General features: G+C 38.7%; 3 protein-coding genes and 1 non-coding gene across 4 annotated transcripts in view; 2 read left to right on the top strand and 2 right to left on the bottom strand.

The window, feature by feature from the left end:
• Rop (Syntaxin-binding protein Rop) overlaps positions 1-2,142 on the bottom strand; it is a 48,431-nt gene extending 46,289 nt beyond the window's left edge. The window contains exon 1 of the mRNA XM_089234004.1: positions 2,052-2,142. Within this exon, the coding sequence (XP_089090130.1) occupies positions 2,052-2,079 (28 nt within the window). The 5' untranslated portion in view covers positions 2,080-2,142. The remainder of the gene's footprint in view (positions 1-2,051) is intronic.
• A 5,475-nt stretch (positions 2,143-7,617) lies between these two features.
• On the bottom strand, positions 7,618-7,691 carry TRNAT-CGU (transfer RNA threonine (anticodon CGU)). The gene has a single exon. It is a non-coding gene; the product is annotated as a tRNA-Thr (tRNA).
• A 3,045-nt stretch (positions 7,692-10,736) lies between these two features.
• On the top strand, positions 10,737-15,238 carry LOC149083483 (E3 ubiquitin-protein ligase PHF7-like). The gene has a single exon (XM_089234005.1). It carries the CDS (start codon positions 10,935-10,937, stop codon positions 12,429-12,431), a length of 1,497 nt encoding a protein of 498 aa, XP_089090131.1. The 5' UTR covers positions 10,737-10,934; the 3' UTR covers positions 12,432-15,238.
• Positions 15,239-20,021: 4,783 nt separating this feature from the next.
• On the top strand, positions 20,022-20,387 carry LOC149083484 (uncharacterized). The gene has a single exon (XM_089235196.1). It carries the CDS (start codon positions 20,022-20,024, stop codon positions 20,385-20,387), a length of 366 nt encoding a protein of 121 aa, XP_089091322.1.
• Positions 20,388-22,572: the final 2,185 nt, after the last annotated feature.

Here is a 22,572-nt window from a genome sequence, read left to right on the forward strand (position 1 = left end):
TCCCTTCTGTAGCTCTAGCTATTTGGATTATCTACTGCTCAGATTGTATCATACTATTTTATTATTTCGTTGTATTTATTAGTTATTCATCCATTGCCATGCCTTCTGTTTTATCGGTTTATTTTTTAAAATGAACCTACAGAATTTTTCATGCCCGGATCCGTTTATTTAAAAAAAAGGGTCCGGGTTTCAGTTTTAATGCATAGAATATTTGTGCCCAGAATTCCTTATGCCACGATCTTTTTATTATTAAAAAAATGGGCCAGATGTAATTTTTTTTAACTGATATTTTTTTCTATTTTTATGCTTGGTGGTTTCTATTATGTTTTGCACGCCATTTTTTTTCGGCGTCCGTAGTGTCTGACGGCCTTGGCGACTCTTCGTCGGGCCATCAGACATGTGTGGCACCAAATAATCGCCAAGTGGCGGACCATACGACAGCTTTGAGTAACAATGATCGGGACAACGAACTCCCTGCATTAAATAAAAACACAATTGCTAGATTAAACTATAACTAATACACAAAAAAAAAAAAGTGAAATTTACAACCTGATAAAACAAATACGAAACGAGATATTCCAACAAGAAAAACAATGTAAAATGCTGGAAAAATTGTTATTTTCAATCCTGTATCTGGTCTGTGTGGGATTACACTATAAAAGTTTGATAAGTCCATTTATAAAACTTGAAAAAAACACAATTAATAAGTATATTGCTTACATTCGAGAAATGCTACAATAGGCTTATTTTTTTTCAAGTCTTGTAAAAAATCTTTTATCAAACTTCTATATTGTATAATCCCGACCTAAAGATGCTATATTTTTAATCTTGAAGCCTTATTCAATATAAGCAAGCTTTGTCATTGTTGTTCATTTTCATAATTTTTCCCATTTTAACAGCCATAGTAACCCCAGTATACTTTGTTACTTTGGATATGTTTTTTTCTTTGGCAAAAAAGGCATCCAAAAGCAAGACTTCGTGACATTCTTGTCATGCTTTGTGACGTTTTTTCTCGCAAAGGATAAAAATCACCAACACATTACCAAAACGGGACTGCACAATAGTAAAAAATTTTTTGCATTTATTTACAAAAGTACAGAGAGCCTCAATCTCTATCGGCGAATGAAGCATGTGCATAGGTCCCCATACCTGGATACAGGGATGAACAGAGTGGGGTCCCACCCACTGTCCATTCCCCAAAGAAATTTTTTACTGGAATGGGCAGGAGGAGAAAATTTCGGCCCTCCCATTCCAAGAGCTTGTATACACTTACAACAGGGCAGACGCAGATCCAGAGAGATGTATTTGGAGCAGCGATTTATTATGTATGTACATTGGACAGTCCTGGGATATATTATGGGACAATAAGAGGCGGATTTAACGGCGTGCAACCGGGGCCCTGACTTCTAGGTGGGGGGGCAAAAACCAAAACTTCACTTTTTATAATTTAAGGGGCCCAATATTTTCTTTTGCACCCGGGGCCTCAACCGACTTTAGTTCCGCCACTGGGGTCAGCCAAAATTTCTAACATGTTATTTGAGGCTCTTGGGATCCACATCTGTGACAGGAGCCCGTAAACATATATGATTAATCACACACTTTTGACTCTAGTCGGGGGAGGGTGTACTAGTTCCGGCTTTACCCCCCGCGCACTTTTATACCGAAGCCCAAGAAACTAAATTGTAATAAAATAATCGGGGGCCATCTGTTTTAGAATCGATTTAGAGGGCGGGGTTCATTTATGAGTTCTCCTTAATCTTTTATTGAAGTTTTATCATAATAAAAAAAAGGTTAAGGAGCCAGCTTTATGCAGCAAATGGCTGTATAAAGCCACCAGAGTAGTGATATTTCTATGATAAAAATCGGGATCAACGCCCATTGTTTTCAGGTGAACACTGCGGTGGGTGTCACTGAAAGCAATTAAACGGTGATTTTACGTTTATAAAGCCTCAAACGTTGTAATAAATATTCAAAATTTGCGTGTAAACAAAAACAATATCGAGATAATGGAAACAAAACATTATAAACACAAAATAAACGCAATGCCATACTCATGCCAACTACTTCTTTCAACGCCATCTTGAGGTATGGCTTTTTTTGGCTTAGCTCAGTACTTGCAAACAATCTTCTGATGAGGATAAAGTTGCCAGATCCTTAAAAAATTAATCCTCAAAAGTAACCCGAAATATTCCAACTTGATATGGTCAGAAAAGTAGTAATTAAATTTGAAGTCCATTAACGCTTTTGCTGCCATCTTTCTAGTAATTTGAAAACTTCATTAGTTGTATCACAGGAAAGAAGAAAAACAAAATAGAACTTATGCTGTCATCTATTGTTGAAAATCTAAACGAAAAACTATCAGCTAGTGTCATTTCTTATCCATAGATGGGAGCAAAATCCAGAAATTGAATTGGTTTCAAAACTTGTTAAAGCCACCCGAATTCATACGTCTACAAATATGACTACCTACATTTATGGTATATTTCCTCCATGTAAAGCCCTAAGCAGGCATAGAGGACGTTAATCTATATGTATCCTCCATGACTATAGCCACTAGAATAAGTCGCCTTAATATTACTGGCATGGGCGGAGATGCGTGGGGGCATTGCCCCCCAGCGTCAAAGGTGGAGTCAACGCCGCTTGAAAGATACTCTTAATGCAGCTTTGGGTGGAGTCGACTGATTTAACGTATATATGAATTGACATCATCATCATCGTACCCCCACCCCAGCAATAATGACCATGCCCCTTCAGACTTCCAAGTCTATCTCCGCCTATGATTACTGCAGAGCGGGGCTAACGAGACCCAACTGAAGAGAATATGACGTCAGCGGTCTTCGCCTTGGCAGTGCTGAGACGTGGTGTTGGCTGAGAATAAGACGCCTTCACATACATAAAGGTGTTCTAGCTGAGAACGGTGCCCCCCAACATCTTTCGTCAGAAGATCACGTGAGTCGGTGAAAACAAAAACACAATCCCCCATTATTTTCTTAAGCCGGGTTTTCCTAGGAGTAGAACTTTTGCGCCGTGTGCAGCGTGAAAAAGCTGATTGGTTAAAAACGTGAAATTCAGGTTTTTCTTCACCAATCAGCGTTTTCACGTTTCGCGCGCTGTAGAAACCTGCTCCTAAGAAAACCTGGCTCTTTAGAGGAGAAAATAGTAACTTGTATTTCTTCTCAATGGCATTAACAGTAATTTAAAACAATAAATGAAAGAAATAATTTCAGCATCGATGAGATAATTCCAAAATTAATGAGAAGCAATTCCAGAATTAATAAAAGAAAATATTCTAGAATTAATGTAAGAGATGAATTCAACATATTGATAAAAAAAGTGATAATTCCAAAATTAATGAAAGAGATAATTTCAGCATTAACGAAAGAGGTAATAAAATTAATAAAAGATAATTCCAGAATAAAGGAAAGAGATAATTCCAGAATTAACGAAAGGGAGAATTCCAGAATTAAGGAAAGAGATAATTCCAGAATTAAGGAAAGAGATAATTCCAAAATTAATGAAAAAGATAACTCCAGCATTAATAAAAGAAATAAATCCAGAATTGATGAAAGAAATGAATCCAGAAATAATGAAAGAAATAATAATTAATAAAGGAAATAATTCCAGAAATAATGAAAGAAATAATAATTAATAAAGGAAATAATTCCAGAATTAATGAAAGAAAATTCAAGAATTAAGGAAAGAAATTATTCTAGTATTAATGAAATAAATAATTTAATCTTTTTTCATCTGTAGAGAGATGATTTTTTTCTCTATCATTTTTTTAATCTTTAAAATCCAATATTTAGAGACTGAACCGTACATTTCTATGGGCAAATTGCTAGGCGGGAACTTTGTTTTCACCGAGTCACGTGATTGCCTTGCATTTGATGTAGCTGCCGTCGCGGCGGCTGGATGCTCCCTCTAGTAATACAACTTTGTATAATAAGTTCGATGATTCCCAGACAAGCCGTGGAGGCTCATTTACATTGAACGAGTTTGAATGTTTCTGACAATATGGCTGATACTGGCTACTTATCCATGTAACAAACTCTCCTTGAAAAGAAAAAGTTGAAAAAAAATTGTGCCAATGGTTGTCCAGATAACCGGCGACCCTGACATGTACAAAATAATATAAACAGTAAAATAAATAATAAATTAAAATATAATATATACAGTATATACAGTATATATTACTGACATAAATATGGTCAGTTTTAACTCATTGCAATTTCACCCGTCAGCTATACGGCTTTGACCTATAAGATTTCATAGAGGTCATTCAAGTATTGTCAGCATCGATGTGGGGGGGGGGGATTTGATGACTTTTGATGACAAGGGGGGGAGGGGGTTTCGGATGATGCTTACGTCATCAACCACCCTTTATGAAGATATGAAATATTCTTAATGGCATCTTACTCGGTGCGCCAAAAACGGGAAAATCTTTCGCTAGTTTGTGGACACCTAAACTAACATTCTCCATAATGATAAATCACTTACAGAGCCGCTTCAGCGATCTCTAAATGTTTCACGGATCCTACAAGTGCTCAGGAAATAAGTCCGGGCTGCTTAAGTGCTATGGAAATGTGTCCGAGCGACTTAGGTATTCTGGAACTGTGCAACGCATCACTCAAGTGACCGTAATTATGCCACGTATTACTCAAATGATCTGGAAATGTTCTGCAGGTAACTTGAATGATGTACAACCGCATTGGGGGCCACTTAAGTGCTCTAAAATTGTGTCACTTGTAACTCAAGGGATCTCTAAATGTGCCACGGATCGTTTAAGTGTTTTGGAACTGTGTTGCGGGTCACTTAAGTGATCTCTGAATGTGCCACGGGCCACTTAATAAATGCTCTGTAATTGTGCCACGGGTCATTTGGGCGATATGTAAATGTGCCGCTTAGTTAATTTTTACAAAATTGCGTTTGAGGGAACAAGCCAGATAACTTTCAGGGCCACATTTGGTTCGCGGGTCAAGGGTTTAACATGTGTGACATAAACGGTGGGTCGCAATGATAATTTCTTAAAGATAAATTTTGAGTTCTTTCCCTTCAAATAGCATTGAAATTAGCAGAAATCGATTGTAATAACACATAAAGGTACGAAGGCTAGGCGGAGATCGAGATGCAGTTCAGAAAGAAAATTCACATTCCTCTGTGGAGAATCAAACCACGAATTTCTCACTGTCCGGGCAAGTGTTCTAACCATTGAACTACAGAGGACAGACATTTTCATCCCTTAGAGCATATCTATGAATGCTGAACGGGACTGCGCATGGACAGTCTCCTAGCTCAACTAATAGCTCTTACGACGTTAGCCCCAGATGGCGACATATAGAGAGAAACGATGTCACTTTACGCTGTTCATACGCAGTACGAAAGCCTGGATAACTAAGCGGAGTGGAGCACACTCGCCCGGGCAGTGAGAGATTGGTGGTTCCATTCCCCGCAGAGGAATGTGAATTTTCTTTCCGAACCATACGTCTCGATCTCCGCTTATTTATCCAGGCTTTCGTACTTTGTATGAACAGCGGAGAGTGACATCGTTTCTCTCTAGAGCAGCGGTTCTCAACCTTTTTTGACTCGCGGAGCCCTTCTCAGTATATAATTTCTATGGTGGAGCCCCTGTTTGACTCGAGGAGCCCTTTTTTGTACATAATTTTTATGGCAGAACCTTGTAGGCCTCTCTTATTTACTTATCTATCAAATTTACTGATTCATTTTATTTTCCTCGAGTCGCCGCGGAGCCCCTGGGAGTTGCACACGGAGCCCTTGGGGCTCCGCGGAGCACCGGTTGAGAACCGCTGCTCTAGAGATTTGAAATTTAAAAATAAAATACCTTTATTTCTTTTTAAATGTTTTTTGCTTTAAAAAATATTTTTTTTCGTCTAGAGGCCTCCTTCCTGCGTAGTTTCTGATCCCACCAATATGCGTTAGGACAGTGTTTCCCAAAGGGGGCGATGGGACTATTCAAGGGGGCGATACCAGCAACAGACGTGATTGGGGGGCTACGAATGGGCATTAGGGGGCGATGGGAGGACGAGAGGAAAAAATAAGTTTTCGAAGACTGGGACCCTTTTCCGAAGAAAGCCTTCGTAAATATCCGTGCCTATGGCCGAAAAAAAAAACTAAGAATATTTGCACACAGTAGTTTTACTCATTTTATCTGTTAAGGAAGCAGAGCTAAAGTGTCCCCCCCCCCCCGAATATGCGCTGTACATTCCAGTTGTATTGTAACTGTAATTGTATTGTAATTGATCGATAAAAGCTTCTGTCGCAGATTTCAACACCATCTGGGAATGACTGGTTTTGCTAATGACTGTTCATTATTGGAGCTATCACACTCCCCCAAAAAAGTGCAGCTGGTATCAGTGTTCTGGTTTCAGGGCCCCGAGACGATTCTCATTTTTTTTTTCCGCATTATAAATTCAATACAGACTGTGGCCCGCCAAAGAGCCTAGCCTCGGGACCCTGCGGCAGGATGCGGGTGGAGGGGGGCATGATTTTAGCATCACTGTTCATTCACCTACGGCTATGGTCTTTTTGTGTATGCTGGTTTTTTTTTTTATAAAAGAACCGCTTAGGAACAGACACAAACATCAATGGTCAACACCTCGTACTCACTTCGAGGAACTGCCGTAATAGAAAATTTTTTGTAATGTATTCTTTCAAGTGCGTGAATTACTTAAACTCAAAGATAGCATGTGTGGAAGTAGCAAAATATGAATTACAGACGAGCAGTCTTGAATTTTCTTGCAAAAAAGTCACATATCTAAAATGTTTGTTACACAACGGATGGACCTCCATTTCATGGGTCAAACATGCATATCAGCTTCAGCCACCTCCTTGGGCGATTTGCCTCTTATGGCCTTTGTGTTTGTATTTGTAATTTCGATGGTGTCCGAAAAGAAATGAATGTAATGCGGAAGATGTTTGTTGAATCCACACCGTAAGTACAATAATGTATTTTTTTTCATCAAAATTTTGATGCTACTAAATCCTCTTATATTGACCGATTTTCATGACTTGAGTAAGGCACTTGGGCAATACTATGTATCAGAGGCGCCGACATGAAAAAAATATTGGAGGGGGGAAGAGGGGGGGACACGAGACTCAAGCGTGTACGTAGGACAGAGAGAACGTGCATTGCATTTTATTTTTAGAAATTAATTGCGGGGGGGGGGGGTTAGCACCGCCTTAAAAATTTTATTGGGGGAGTGAGGCTCAAAGGGCCTCAACTTTTAGGTTTCGGTGCCTATGCTATCTATTAATGCTTATCAAGAACGCTATCCGTAACCGCACTGATTATGACAATAAGGATAAAAGAGAAATTTTGGTACTATCTCTGAAAACAATCATCGTTTCTCCTTCGAATATTGCAAAGAATATACGGATGGGGCGATACACGCTCCTTCAGCATCGGATGATAGAAATTTCTTTTCACGATGGTGTCGGTTTAGTAGAAAATTTATTAAAATTCATTTTTTTGAATTGAAATTTCTTTTACGGTAACTTATGTAGTGAGATATAGATGGCTTTTTTCTCAGCCAGAGTTATCAAGGAAACAGTTATTTTCCGGATATTATGCTGAGGTGAGCTCGGAAAGAAAAGTCATCACGTCTCCGCCAGGACTCGAACCCAGGCCCTCTTGCATACGGGGCAAGCATGCTACCATCTACACCACTGGAGACACATGAATCTACCTTCCTAATTTCACGCACTGTGTCGTGAGGCGCTGAAGTAGAGGCATTAGTAGCCTCTCTTAACTTCAGCCATCATTCCTCTAATAATTATAGTGATTAAAGCACAAAAATTAGGTGAAACCTGATGACATGAAAGCAGAGAGAAGATTTTGAACAGCTCACAATTTATTTGCGTAATATTTCCTATACTTTAAGCGTAAAACCACAAAGCATAATATAAAGGGTATTTTCTTTCGATATTTTTTCAAATTGTTTTTGACCAAAATATTAAATTTTTTGGGGGGAAGGCATGGGTCTTCTGATCACCTCCTTGCTTAGGCTTCTGCTTGTGGGGCTTGAATCCCAGAACTGTTGTTCTTATATATGTCAGCGGTTCTGCACTTTTTTTTCAATGTTGCACATTAGTAAGCATACACAGTAATGATTAAAAAACACTTCAAATTAAAAATATGAACATACAAAATAAATAAAAAATTATAAAAATTCAGAATTGATAAAAGAGGAGATACGTGATTAAAAGCTAATGTGAGCGTTAATTCCAATAACCCAATTGTTGAAATTTTAGAACGAATGGAAAAAAATACGTAGTTAAAAATTTATGAGACGGACTGCAAATTGTGCAGTTGTGAAAATTGCAAATTTTCGAGAAAAAAAATTTGCGAATCAATAAAAGCCTCTTCAATTGTCCATCAATGCCGTAGCGAGGAAGGGGGTGAGGTTGGTTCCATCCCCCCTCGAAATGTAAGAAAAGGCCAATATATATGTAATAACATGGTACAATCGTCTGTTCTACTTTTTGTCACCCCCCTCCCTCCGAAAGTAATTTCTGGCTACGGCCGTAGGCAGAGTCGCAACTAAATGCTTGGGCACCCCCTCATCAATACCTTCTAGAGCAGAAGGCAGCAGCTTCTGCTCTAGACGGTATTGCCCTTATAATGTTGAAGGTGAGGTTAAAGGATAAAATTTTCGTCCCCACTGGTCCGTGGCACCAGACCAACTGTTCGCCCCTGGGGTCCATTGATCTAGTGGCTCTTTTATTGTTAAAACACCACTGATAAGAATAATGACGAAAATGTTTTCACTTCCAAGCTTACACGGACCAACTGGAATTCTTCCATGGACCCCCTCGCTTCAATTACCCTTATGCAATGGTGCTCAACCTTTGGGGGAAGAGTGGGCCACTTTATTTGAAAATGTGTCGCGAGCCACTTAAATCATGTCGAAATATGCCTCGGAGGCCACTTGAGTGATCTAGAGCTAGGCCACGGGTAACTTGAGTGATGTGAAACTGCATCGCAGGCCGTTCAAGTGCTCTGAAACTATGCCAAACGTCCCTTAATTACTCTGGAACTGTGCCGCACATCACTTAATTGATCTGTAAATACGTCGTGGGTTACTTGAGTGGTTCATAAATGTGTCGCGGGCCACTTGAGTGTTGCGGAATTGTATCACTTAAGTGATATAAAATGTGCCGCGGATAGTTAAATGATCTGGAAATATGTCGGGATTATATATATAGTGATATATATATATATATATCACTCAAAAGTGTTCTAGAACTATGTCGTAGGTTGCTCAAGTGAACTGTGTATATGTCGCTGGTCCCTTGAGTGATATTAAACTGTGCCAAGAGTCATTCAAGTGCTCTGTAAATGTCCCACGAGTCACTTAAGTGCTGTGCCACCGACCGTTTAAGTGTGCGCTGGAACTGTACGGCGGGTTACTCAAGTGATCTGTAAATTTTTACAAAATGAAGTTTGAGGTCGCGGGTCACATCAGATCACTCTGAGTGCCAAATTGGCCTGCGGGCCATGGGTTGAGCATGCGTAATGTAACAACAGCAGAGTGGTATTGAATGCACCCAATATCTCTCAGAGACAAAAATCCACTAAATGACTTTTACTAGAAATGACGTGATAACGGGAAATTTAAAATTTTCTCAGTGTTCTATGTAATTTTGTTCCGTAAAATACAGAGTACATGGTCATGAGGTTTCCCGACAGAGTTCTGTCTTAAAAGATAGCAACACAAAGTCATCTTGGCGACTTGTTTCAATGATGAAAAAGTATGATTTCTTGCCAAATATGACAAACTGATAAGTCAGTTCCCCAACAGCCAATCGTGTCACTGTGCCTTTTGGCATTAACGGCTCGTCCTATTTCGTTCTCACGTGTTTTTTTTTCAATCTTCAATCGTTGCAATCTTTATACATATTTATTATTATTTGCACTTATTTAGCTATATTTTGATTGTACTTACGCTAAATACCGTAATTATTATTATTTGCGTTTATTCACTGTCATTAAATTTTTGATTTCAAATAATCTGATAATATGCCTTAATGATACGTTTTACATGATAGTACATTAAATGCACTGAAAAAAATTTGAAAATTAAAATTAAATTTCATTATAAAATATAATAAATTTTATCAGATTTTTTCTGGTTACAACATGGTGCAGAAGGAAGCCATATCACACACTGGCAACTCTGTAAAATTCATGCTGCAATCATATCTGTAGTGCGCGTGCGCAAAAAATGGATCAAAACTAGGCTGACCATATTTCTTCGAGAGAAATACGGGACATTGGAATTCCAAATATGGTAAAATACGGGACATCGCCAACTATCGCCAAAAACGACGCCAAAACCAAACAAAGTTGCCAAATATTGTTGAAATTACGGATAAATCACAATGGCGGGAAATGATGCATTACTGCAAATTGAAGTGGATCAAAATGTATTCCACGAAAAAAAAAAGTTTACCAAACCAAGGCAAATGTGGGAGATTAGTATTCTCATATATAGATGTATCATAAAATAATTTATGAGTTGAAAAATAATTTCAATCTTCGACTTCAATAAAGAATAAAAATTCAAGTAGGCGTCGTGTGAAATACGAGAAAAACCGGGACACTTTTGCCAAAAAGTCGGGACGGCCAAAAAAAGAGAAAATACCAGGACTGTCCCGGGAAATACGGGACGTATGGTCACTTTAATAAGAACTTTTTCTCTGACTAAAGTTTTGTTTCAAAACCTGGCAACGTTTTTCGAATTCTTCCCAATGAGACTTTTATTTTCTCCCCCCTTGTTTTAAGAGGGAATTGTTTTTGGCGGGAAAAAGTTGTTTACGATGACTCTTTTGTTTTGGATTTAAATCGAGATTTGTTCGAGTGATCGCCAAACATTACTTCGTTGATTGTGACAATTTGATTGTTATTGTTGTAAGAGATGCCGAACCCTACGGTCAATGGTGGGTTGCCGGTAAAGAATAACAATGCCGGCAAAGGGTGTGTGTTTTGTTTCCGAAGCCAAGAGAATGATCGCGCTCTCGGTAAAATCCATAGATCCAAAGGAATAGCGGCGCATTTTTACTGCATGCTGTTCGCCAGCGGCTTGGCGCAAAACGGCAAAGCCAAGGAGGGAATCAGGGGATTCCTCATCCAAGACATTATCAAGGAAGTGAAGCGGGGAAAACCTTGGCGATGTGTATACTGTAAGCAGGTTGGCGCCACCGTTGGCTGTAACGTCAAGAAATGCCTGAAAGTATTCCACTTCCCATGTGGACTTGAGAATGGTGCCATGAACCACTACTTTGGCACGTTCGAATCTTACTGCAAAGACCACAAGCCCAAGCAGGAGCTTGGTGAGCTTGCGAACCCTACTGCAGACTGTTCGATTTGCTTCAGCGAACCTAAGACGATAACCACCGAAACTCATCTGAAGTCACCTTGCTGTGCTTCCGGTTGGTTCCACCGGTCCTGCATCCAGACCTACGCGTTGAGCGCCGGCTACTTCTTCAAGTGTCCGCTCTGCAATGACTTGGATGACTTCAGGCTCGAGATGTTGAAACATGGCATCAACATCCCTGATCAGGATGCGTCGTGGGAACGGGAGCGCAATGCTTTCAGCGAACTCTTGGAGAGACCCGAATGTGGCGCTGAGAATTGCTTGTGTCCTAAAGGGAGGGCTTGGAACGAAGATTATGAAATATGGGAGCTGATGTATTGTAAGAATTGCGGAAGTATTGCGAGGCATTTACGCTGTGGGAATCTGTCGCTGGGAGATCTGAGCTGGACTTGCGATGATTGTAAGAAGCTCGAGAAAGAGTACGAAGCAAAAATATTTGAACAGATGAAAGGTCGGTATGGACTGAAGTCGTTTTCGATTGTTCTGAGAGATATATTTAAAGGGACCATTACTGTAGATGGTCAAATTGAATCACGTTATGTTGGACCATCTGGCATAAAACGCAAGGTGCCCAATAAAGGAAATAATAGACCCCTCCCAAAGAAGAAGAAGAAAGCTTACAGTACAAGTGTTTCTTCTCAGAAATCTCAACCACCTCAATTGGTGAAAACGCCTGAAAAGACTGCCGCTGAGCAATTACTCCACAGATGTCAACAGAGTATATCCAATTATATGCAGAGGTACAGAGATTGCAGTACGTCTACCGGCGGCAGCATCAAGGTGTTTGTGTTTGGTGGGAAAGAGAACTTTCCTCTGCAAAATAAAAGAAATGAAGCCGGCGAGAAATCAGAGACTTTGAACGAGATGAAGACAGATCTAATGGGCGAAAAAACTACGCTTGAACCTAAGACTAGTGGAAAAGCTAAAAATCCTAGCAGAGGTCTCAAAAAAGCTAGGGAAAACTGTAAGATCGATGAAAATCAAATGACGATATTGAAATATCTACATAAACAGAATGATTATATCGAATTTAAATAACAAGCTATTCAAATATTCTACTCTGTGTGTTAACATTTATCTAGATTTGGCAATGATAATTCTGTATTTTTTTAACTTTTGATAATTATCAAAACAAGCTGTGGATCAATTCCATAATGGAAATCTCTTAGAATTTAACGAAAGTCTGAAATGAATTCATTTTATCATGCATTGGTTAAAAAAGAAACATGTTCTTACTATCGAAGTTTTCACTAGCAAATCATATTTGAAAAAATAAAATGTTAATCATGCTCTTTCTCAATCCGAAAATTTTAGGCTCAGATACTAATTTAATTTTCACAATTAATATAGCTGTTTCGTCAGAAACTTGGTTGCGGGTGTGTGATTTCCCTCTTCGATGCTAATTCAATTCCAGGCATTCAAATAAACATCTGATGTATGGCGCTACTTGAAGGTTATGCAATCCTTGGCTGGACTACCGCTGTTCAGCACGCATCATGGTCATTAAAGCTTGACAAATAGAAGGAATGAAAAATTGGCAATGGCCAAGCATATTCTATAAGGAAAATTTCGTTCATATTTGCATATTCATTTTTTTAATAGATAGTTACTAATGATAATTACACAAAAATGCTGTGTTATTCTTAGACTCTAATCTAGTAATTAACTCATATAAGGAAACTCATATAAAAATTTTAGGTGCCAGTACTAATTATTTTAGTCTCCAGGGAGATCTGGGATTCATGAAGTACAGATGGTCGCTATCACAGAAAGATCCACCATTACGGGCATGAATGTTCAACAATACACGAGTTGTTATGAGGTTAGATCAAAAAGTATATTTGACCATAATTTTTCTTGTATAAAACCTAGGAAGGCCTGGTTTGTTACATGTATGTAACTGATTCTTATGCGCTTGCGTGAATTTTTCCTTGCCTACAGAAGCTGCCAATCTTCAGCAGATTGGCGATAAGTGAAGGAGTGCACACACAGTTTCATTGAAACGAAACTTTATCTGGTGCCTTTCAGGAACATTTTCAGCTTGGGGAAGAGTCGGAAGTCATGTAGAGTTATGTTGGGAGAGTAGCAAGAGCCTGACGAACCAAAGGCGTGTTGTGTTTGGCGAAGAAACTCTGAAGAATAGTTGAGTGCATTATTGTGATGTAGTTGCCAATGGTTCGTGACCCGTAAGTCCAGTCTTAAAGCATCGGGAAGGCAACTCAATTTCTTTGTAATGGTTATGTTCTGAGGTGCATACTCATGATGAACCATGCCACTGGAATTAAAAAAAGACAACCAGCATATACATTCCATTGATGTGTGGTTATCTTTAAAGCAGTTGCACCACTCCATCTGTGTGATTCCCATTGCTTTGACCAAGAAAGCGTGATGAATCTGGAATGTTTTGGAATTTAATGCAGTAGCATTGTTCACGTTTTCATCTAAAACTAAAATTTAACGGCACTCACTGGCAGCTTCTGCAGGCAGGGAAGAAATCATCTGTATTAGGATTGCCTACATATGTGCAACAAACGCCGTCTCCCTAGCAGAGTTTAAACTAGAAAAAAAAACCGAAAATGGGAAGAAAAGCTTCAGCAAAATGCTACAATGTTTCTCAGCCACCTCGTTGGGCATTTTGCCTGTTGTGTTTGTAATAATTGATGGTAACCACTAATGCTACCTAGAGAGCTATAACTTTATCAAGAAATGTGTTTCAAATCCACAGCCTTCTACATCAGATGCATATCTGTAAGCTCTGTATTAGTATCGTGCCTCTGATGATCACAGGAATGTTATAGAAAGAACCACACAATGGCCTCTATCTACAGAATGCTCAATCTACAAGCACAAAAATTACAAGTGCCATCACCCTTTCAGGTTCAGCGATTTTTTTAAACAAAATATCCCAATATAACTCTTTTTAAACGAGATGTTAACGACATCTTTGCATTGTATTTATTATATTCCTTTTGTTTTCAATGGATTTCTCTGTTCCAGTCTCGGAAGATATGTTTCATTGTAACTACTTGTATATTCATCTAATGAAAGATATTCCATTATTATTTGATTTGGTATGTATGAGAGAACTGTCTAATGGTGCTGGAATGTATGATAGTTGTTTTTCTTGAAGCATGGTTCGAATTTAATTGACGGCTACGTGAAAAGGTTTTTTTTTTTACTGTTAATATAGATCTTTCGTGACATTTGGATACTGGTCAGTTATCAGGAGGATCATAGTGAGATTTTTTTTTCTTGATCAATTATTGTTATCACGGTTCACTCTAACTCTTTATAAATCGAATGATGAAACTAACATTTGTAGCCAAACTGGAGAAAAAAGGTTAGTGCAATAGACCTCGTTTATTGAGTACAAAAGCACCATCTGGACTTTTGGAACATACGAAATCTGTTTTGAGCGCATAATTCTGTACATGGTGCCACGTGAAATTGAACTGGTAAGATTTGCAAATAGCTAATCTAACAAACATTCAGTATTTTGTGTGTTGCTGCAAGTTTTTTTTTTTTTTAAACTCGGCTAAAGCCACCTTTGTCAATGTTCAAAAGACTAATTTTTATATTGATGATGATGGCAGCAGGTTGATAGACATCAAACTGGTGTCCATTGGTAAGTCGTGTCGTTACATGGAAGTGATCGTTTTGATAACTGAGCGGTATCTAAGTTAAGTTTTTGTTTATATTTTTATGTATGCAAATGAATTTCTGACGAGTTTTGAATTTAGAAGCTAGTATCGAGCTTCAAATTGTTTTCCTTTTGTTATTAGTACAAATGACACATAAATACGCCAGTTTATGGATTAATTATTTGAGAATAAAATTTCTGTGTATGAGCCATCGGAATCATTTTTTAATACTTCATAGGAAGTGTTTCATTGTTGCAATTTTCTTGACCAATATCATTCTCTAAAATCCACAAACATAGGTGCCAATGCTTATCCAGAAGGCTTTTGAATTGTCTTCTTAAAAGAATCTTCCGGTTGGAAACCAAATTTTTCCGATATTTTGTATTTATACAGGGTTTTGTTTGAAAATAAAGTTCATTTTCAAGTCCTTGAAAACATTTTTAATCATATTCAAGTGCTTGTAAGAGTATAATTCAGAAAAAATTTTGCGTGAAAATTCCCCTCATAAAATTTTTTATCTCTTCCCGCCCCCAAACCACTTTGCTCGGTGAGACTAAAACAAGCACAACAAACCTGATGAGTTATAGGACAATGCACACCAGTTATTTTTATGCTTAAAAATGTTGCCTAAAATACGGTAGTAGCTGCAAAATGTTTCAATCTATTAAATTAATGAACATCAGTTGTATATATGACTGCTTTCCAATTTATTTTTTTAGTACAAATTTCAAACTAATACGGTTGTAATTTTAGCCAGTCAAAATTGGTTTTGACCAGACTGCTGGCTAAAAGTGTTAAAATTATTACTCTATTATTTCAATAGTTCCAACTTTTTTCATATTCAGTTTAAAATTAAGATGTTTACTTTTAACAAGCATCAGAATGTTTCATAAAGCACAGGGCTACATTCAAGTGTAATTCTAACCATTGGCGTATGCAAGTGGGGGGGGGGGGGGCTGGACCAAGATTTATAGTGTTTATTTTGATATTTTTATAAAAAAAATCCGAAACCAACCTCCCTCCCCTCCCCGAAAAATGCTTACGCCTATGGTTCTAACCACACAGAAAACGTGTTCAACCATTTTGAGTGTTTTACTACTATAGATGACTTTAAATGGTTGAAACAAACAATTTTTCCATTATTAATTTTTTTAATGAATAGTTCCTCATACAGCTGCCATAGTATCATGCCACCCTCTTCTCACAGCAGGTAAAACCACAACTAGTAGAGGGCAGGGGTCTAGTACACCAGGCACTGGATCAGAGGAAGGGCACCCAAGTTTACAGTTTTTCTGTACAAAATTATTAGGGGCACTATCAAAATAGACTATGAACTCCGTTTGTGTTTCTAGTCGCAGCTCTGACAGCAGGTTCTACTACTAGGCACAACTACTAGCCTATTTAAATTCACTTAATTATCAATCGATTATCTTAAACATTTTAAATTACTACTAAGTCGGTTTCAAGACCATATTTGACCGTATCTAGATGGCTGAAATCCCTTTTAACGAATGTTAAAAATGGCAGGAACTGCATTAAATTTTGTGTGAAGCTTGGGCGATTCCTTGAGTGGAAACAATCCGCAAGATTCAAAAGACATTTCGGAGATAAAGAAATCAGCATCACATTGATAAAGGAGTGGTACAATTGCTTCAAAGATGGGCGCACATCAATGGAACATTGGTGGCTTTAAAGATGGGTGAAAATCAATGGAACATCAATTGGCACACTCAGAAATGATTCATTATTGAATAAGTGAGGATTCTGGTGATGCAGAATCACAGAAAACTTGCAGATAAAGCAAGCATTTGCATTGGATCCGTTAACTCCATTCTGACTGATGATTTGGTATTTAGGAGATGCAATATGAAGTCATGCTGATCGTCTTCTTTGATTCCAGTGGCATCATTCATCATGAGTACGCATAGCACAACCATCACCAAGGAATACTACCAAGTTTCATCTTTGTGATTGGCAGCACCCATCACGATGAATGCAGTAGCAATGTTATTAAATTTTTTTTTGCCAAAAACAAATGCTACACGGTGCTGACTCACACTTCCTCAATCATCTGCAGTCTGCCCGCAACTGGCAGCTTCTGCACACGGAAAAATTTAATGTATACACACAAGGATTGCTCATATATGTGTACTAAACCACACCCCTTAGCTTCATTGATTCAATGCATTAAAAATTATGGTAAGGTACTTTTTGAACAAACTAAATTTGAAAGCAAATACACACGCCTTCAAGAAAATTGTATACCGTCTCACTGTTAATGTCAGTGTGAATCACAAAGTTGAGGAATGCTATAGCTCAGCGTTTCTAAACACAAGGACTAGTAAAATGTCAAAAAATTCGATGGACCACTTGTGTCCCATATTACAGGACATTCCTGTAATTTTCATTGTTCCAATATTTTTAATACATTCGTTGCCTTTTTTTTCTAAGACACTTATTTGACTTACCAGTTTACCGAAATCTTAAACAGCATTTTCATGATTTATTATAATTATAGCTATCAATACAAGTATTTATCCTGCATTTATTTGAGAGGCAATTTTTTTTTTCTCAATTTTTCAGCGATTTTAACTTATGGAAACGTTTTTGATAACAATTGACGAGGTCCCTTATTTTACTGTTTTTAAGATTACACAGTTCTCACTTTTCTGAATGAAATATGCTCATCTAGTCATTTGAATAGTTTTTTTCGTCAAATACATTTTTTTGCTGTGGTTTGTGGCAGCTCTTTATTTTCCCCACCTTTCACCTATTTTAACAATTAGAAAACTTGTAGAGAAATTCATTTTTCAGCTACAGTTAGCCCGAGTGATATCTCGTAGTTAGAATCAAAATTTCCAGTATTTTCGTTGATAGGGTATGGTGAACCTAAGTGTGAAGGCACAATTTTTATTTGAACTAATACGGATACCAGTAATATCAATTACAACAATTGAACAATTTTCAATTCAGTTAGAATAGAATTACAAGTCTGCTTGCGGACCACCTCTAGTACAGGGACCATAGGTTGACAAAAGCTGTGATAGCTTGTAAGGTTCTTGCAGCCATCATTAAATAAAAGGATGAGGCTTATTGACGGGGGTTCACAGAAAAAATCCCAACATAATTTGAACAGCATACCTCGAGGACTCCACTTGGCAAAAAGATTCAGAGGGTTGTTATGTGCAGTTGTAAAAAGAATATCTGTCCATATAGTGCATTTCTTTTCATATAAGGTAAACAGGCAATTGGAACCACACATGATTTTCAAAATTCAATTAGCTTCTGGAAACTCTTACAGAATTTTATTTTCATACTTAATTTTTCAGAGAAAACACAATTCGAACAATAGCTCCTTACAAAATGCTACAAGGAACTTTTACTGAAGTTACGTTTGTGGTCAATGTATTATCACTGGTGCCTTAACATTTTGACTATTTCTGAAAGTGGGAGTAGGCCTAATATCATTATTACATCGATATCTCTTTAGATAAAGTAGGAATTAAAAAAAAAAGTTGACTTTCACTACATTTTCACTGTGCTGAAGCAAGTGAAACCCAATGCATTACCTAATGTCATCAAATTTTTCCTTGCCCACAGAAGCTGCCAGTCGCTAGCAGACTGGTGATGCATGAAGTGTATGTGAGCACTGTTACATTACATTTTTGACAAAATCGCAGGAAAAACTTGAGTAACGCTACTGCATTAATCATGGAGCTGCCAAGTATAAAGCACACACAGAACCTCTTAGTAGTACTCCTTGGTAATGTGTACCTTGCTATATAACTTTCGTAAGAGGTTTTTCACACTCCCTATTATAACATCTTCTATTGAAATATTGTCTGAGGCTTTCATGGCCGGCGTTAAATGACTTGCAAACGGTTTCCGGGTTATTAGGCCATGGTCTAGGAGGTTTTCTTCCTGACGTTTCACCCACATCTGTGGCAGGTATCATCTGAGGTTATTTGGACGTAAGTCTCCGCGGCAAGCGAGAAAGGCTTCGTACATCTACTGTCATCGACTTGTTCTCCATATGCATTTCTGAGACTTGATCGGCTGCAGAAGAACCGCATTGGTTGGCTTGTGTGGATGTGTTGTGCGCCGATTGGCTGTCGAGGTCATTTTCTCTCTGGCATTCATCGAGGGGACATCTCGACTCTCCGCGCCGCTGAAGTACCTGGACCCAAGTGGGTGGGATGCACCTTCATCGTCGTCTCCTTTCGATTCATGTTGTGGTGCTTGAATATCTCAATGGCTTCTTTATAAAGACGAGCATGGTTGTGCATCTCCGACGATATTACCTCGGTCTTTTCAAATTCAATTTTGTGGCCGGTTTCCCACATATGTTCTGCAACAGCTGAACTTTCCGTTTTACCTACCCAGGCGGCAGCTCCTCTGGTGTTCCTTTATTCTTGTAGCAGTACTTCTTTTTGTTGTTCCTATGTATACTTTTTCACACGAGCATGGAATCCTGTAGACACCTGCCATGCACAGCGGGTCTCTCGGATCTTTTACCGAGCGTAGCGATTGTGCTAAGTTTCTGATGGGTTTGAAAATGGGCTTGATGTTGAACTTTTCCAAAACTTTACCGATTTGATCGGTGACCTTCGGATGTAAGGTAAATAGGCTCTTTTACTGAATAACCGTTAGCTTTGAAGGCCTTCCGTAGATGGATCAGTTCTGTGTCGAGATGTTGCGGCTCACAGATACGGTTAGCACGGTTTACCAGTGTCTTTATCACACCTCTCTTCTGTCTCGGATGGTGGTTGGAGTTTTTGTGGAGGTACCGGTATCGTAGGTTTCCTAAAAACGCTATGCCCTAAGCGGTTGTTGTCAGTTCTGTTCACCAGAACATCCAGAAACGCTAGTTGTGAATTTTTCTCCGTTTCCATTGTTAACATTATAGCTGGGTGAATGCTGTTGAGATGTTCCATGAATTCCCCCCCCCCCCCGAACTACAAAGATTCACCCAGCTATAAAGTTCACAATGGAAATGGAGAAAAATTCACAACTAGCGTTTCTAGATGTTCTGGTGAACAGAACTGACGACAACCGCTTAGGGCATAGCGTTTTTAGGAAACCTACGCATACAGACCGGTACCTCCACAAAAACTCCAACCACCATCCCAGACAGAAGAGAGACGTGATAAAGACACTGGTAAACCGTGCTAACCGTATCTGTGAGCCGCAACATCTCGACACAGAACTGATCCATCTACAGAAGGCCTTCAAAGCTAACGGTTATTCGGTAAAAGAGTTTCAAAGAGCCATACGACCGCGCCTGGAAAACAACAATAGTAACGAAGGAAATCGGGAACCCCAAGCCAAAGCCTATTTACCTTACATCCGGTAGGTCACCGATCGAATCGGTAAAGTTTTGGAAAAGTTCAACATCAAGCCCATTTTCAAACCCACCAGAAACTTAGCACAATCGCTACGCTCGGCAAAAGATCCGAGAGACCCACTGTGCATGGCAGGTGTCCACAGGATTCCACGCTCGTGTGAAAAAAGTATACATAGGAACAACAAAGAAAAGTACTGCTACAAGAATAAAGGAACACCAGACCTGGGTAAAATGGAAAGTTCAGCCGTTGCAGAACATATGTGGGAAACCGACCACAAAATTAAATTTGAAAAGACCGAGATAATATCGTCGGAGGTGCACTACCATGCTTGTCTTCATAGAGAAGCCATTGAAATATTCAAGCACCACAACATGAATCGAAAGGAGGAGACGATGAAGGTGCATCCCACTTGGGTCCCGGTACTTCAGCGACGCAGAGAGTCGAGATTGCCCCCGATGAATGCCAGAGAGAAAATTACCTCGACAGCCAATCGTCACCAGACACCAGCCAATCGGCGCACAACACATCCACACAAGCCAACCAATGCGGTTCTTCTGCAGCCGATCAAGTCTCAGAAATGCATATAGAGAACAAGTCGATGACAGTAGATGTACGAAGCCTTCCTCGATTGCTGCGGAGACTTACGTCCAAATAATCTCAGATGATGCCTGCCACAGATGTGGGCGAAACGTCAGGAAGAAAATCTCCTAGACCATGGCCTAATAACCCGGAAACCGTTTGCAAGTCAACATCTTCTATTGATTCCTTCTTCACATTTTCTGCCACTGAATGGTAAAGTGCAATAAATTATTTCTGAGACATTCAGAATTTTTTGTCGGTACCACATCAACATGAATACTAGGTCAGTGGCAACTCATGTACATAAAGCATGAAAATACAGTCGAATCCCATTTTAACGAATACCATTATAATGGAAAAAAAAAACTTGTTTTAATGAATACTTTTCTAATCCCCCAGATAAGTTTACACAGGAACAATGCAAATACCTGGAATTCCTTTATAACAAAATTTTTCGTTATAGTGAAGTGATTTCTCCAGTCTTTTGGAGTTTGTAACAACAGGATTCGACTGTATTACTTCTCGCTAATCCTTTAGTCGCTGATGAGAAGGTTGCATATAACATTCATTTACGATATGTATAACAAAAATAATAAAAAAATTAACCAAAATATAATTTATTTCCGTCCTGGCCCTGCAAATGCTGTTATTGCAGTAACAAAAAATTCTTTTTTCCTCTATTTGAATTCATTGAATATCTGGAGAGATTTTTACCTCTTTAGATATTCTACACGAAATTTCCAACTGCACTAATCATGGAGGTTGGTGTTGGAAAAAAATTCATTGCGTCTTGAAACAGAGGAACTTGAAGCATTTTTCCGCATTCTCCTACAGGTGGGTGTTGAGAAAAAAAATTAAGAGATTCTTGTTCGAGAACTATTTTCAAGTAAAGAATTAAATCCACACTATTTCCTACAAAAGATTCAAAAGAAATTCTACAGTTCTTACATTTTGATAACAAGAGCGGTACGTCCAGCACAAAATAAGTTGGGTATATTCAGCTATGTCTAACAAATGTTCATAACAAACAGAACTAGATCACAACCTCGAATTACAATTGATGAACAGCTTGTTTCATTTAGAGGCCAGTGCCCGTTTACACAATGAATTTAAACAAACCCGGGAAATATGGCATAAAAATATTTTGAATGTGTGATTCTAATTTGGCTTATGCAATAGAAAAAAAAGTATACTGTGAACATCAACCAGGTGAAACTATTCAGTGGAACATGGCAGGGTTTAAGCTACAGTCACATTTTTTGCAAAATGCGAAAGAAAATCGTACAACCTCTGACAATAAAGTTTGGTGAATGAAGTCAGAACGGCCGATCTGGCAACACTGGCGAAGCAAAACGCTGCACATGTGTAGCGGCAGGTGTTGACCATCTGCCGCCACCGTTGTTCAGTTGAGCGTCGTTTGTGTTCCGTGAAAGACTTGTTTTACAAAGTGCTTGTTTAGTGCGTTGGTTCTTAACTGAGAACAGGAAAATCCACAAGGAATTTCTACCTGAGGGAACGACGATGAATGCTGCAAGGTACATTGAAATTTTGACCCGTTTCATGAAACGTCTACGCAGAGTACGACCTCAGTACGAACAACAAGGTTTCTTGTTC

This window comes from Pholcus phalangioides, unplaced genomic scaffold (genome assembly GCF_987345545.1).
Source record: "Pholcus phalangioides strain wild (caught in Gottingen) unplaced genomic scaffold, Ppha-v1.0 ptg000008l_1, whole genome shotgun sequence".
In the NCBI taxonomy this organism is placed as follows: domain Eukaryota; kingdom Metazoa; phylum Arthropoda; class Arachnida; order Araneae; family Pholcidae; genus Pholcus; species Pholcus phalangioides.

Bases quoted from the DNA above. Each gene is read 5' to 3' on its own strand.
- LOC149083484 (XM_089235196.1), top strand. From the start codon at position 20,022: ATGGAAATGGAGAAAAATTCACAACTAGCGTTTCTAGATGTTCTGGTG.
- LOC149083483 (XM_089234005.1), top strand. From the start codon at position 10,935: ATGCCGAACCCTACGGTCAATGGTGGGTTGCCGGTAAAGAATAACAAT.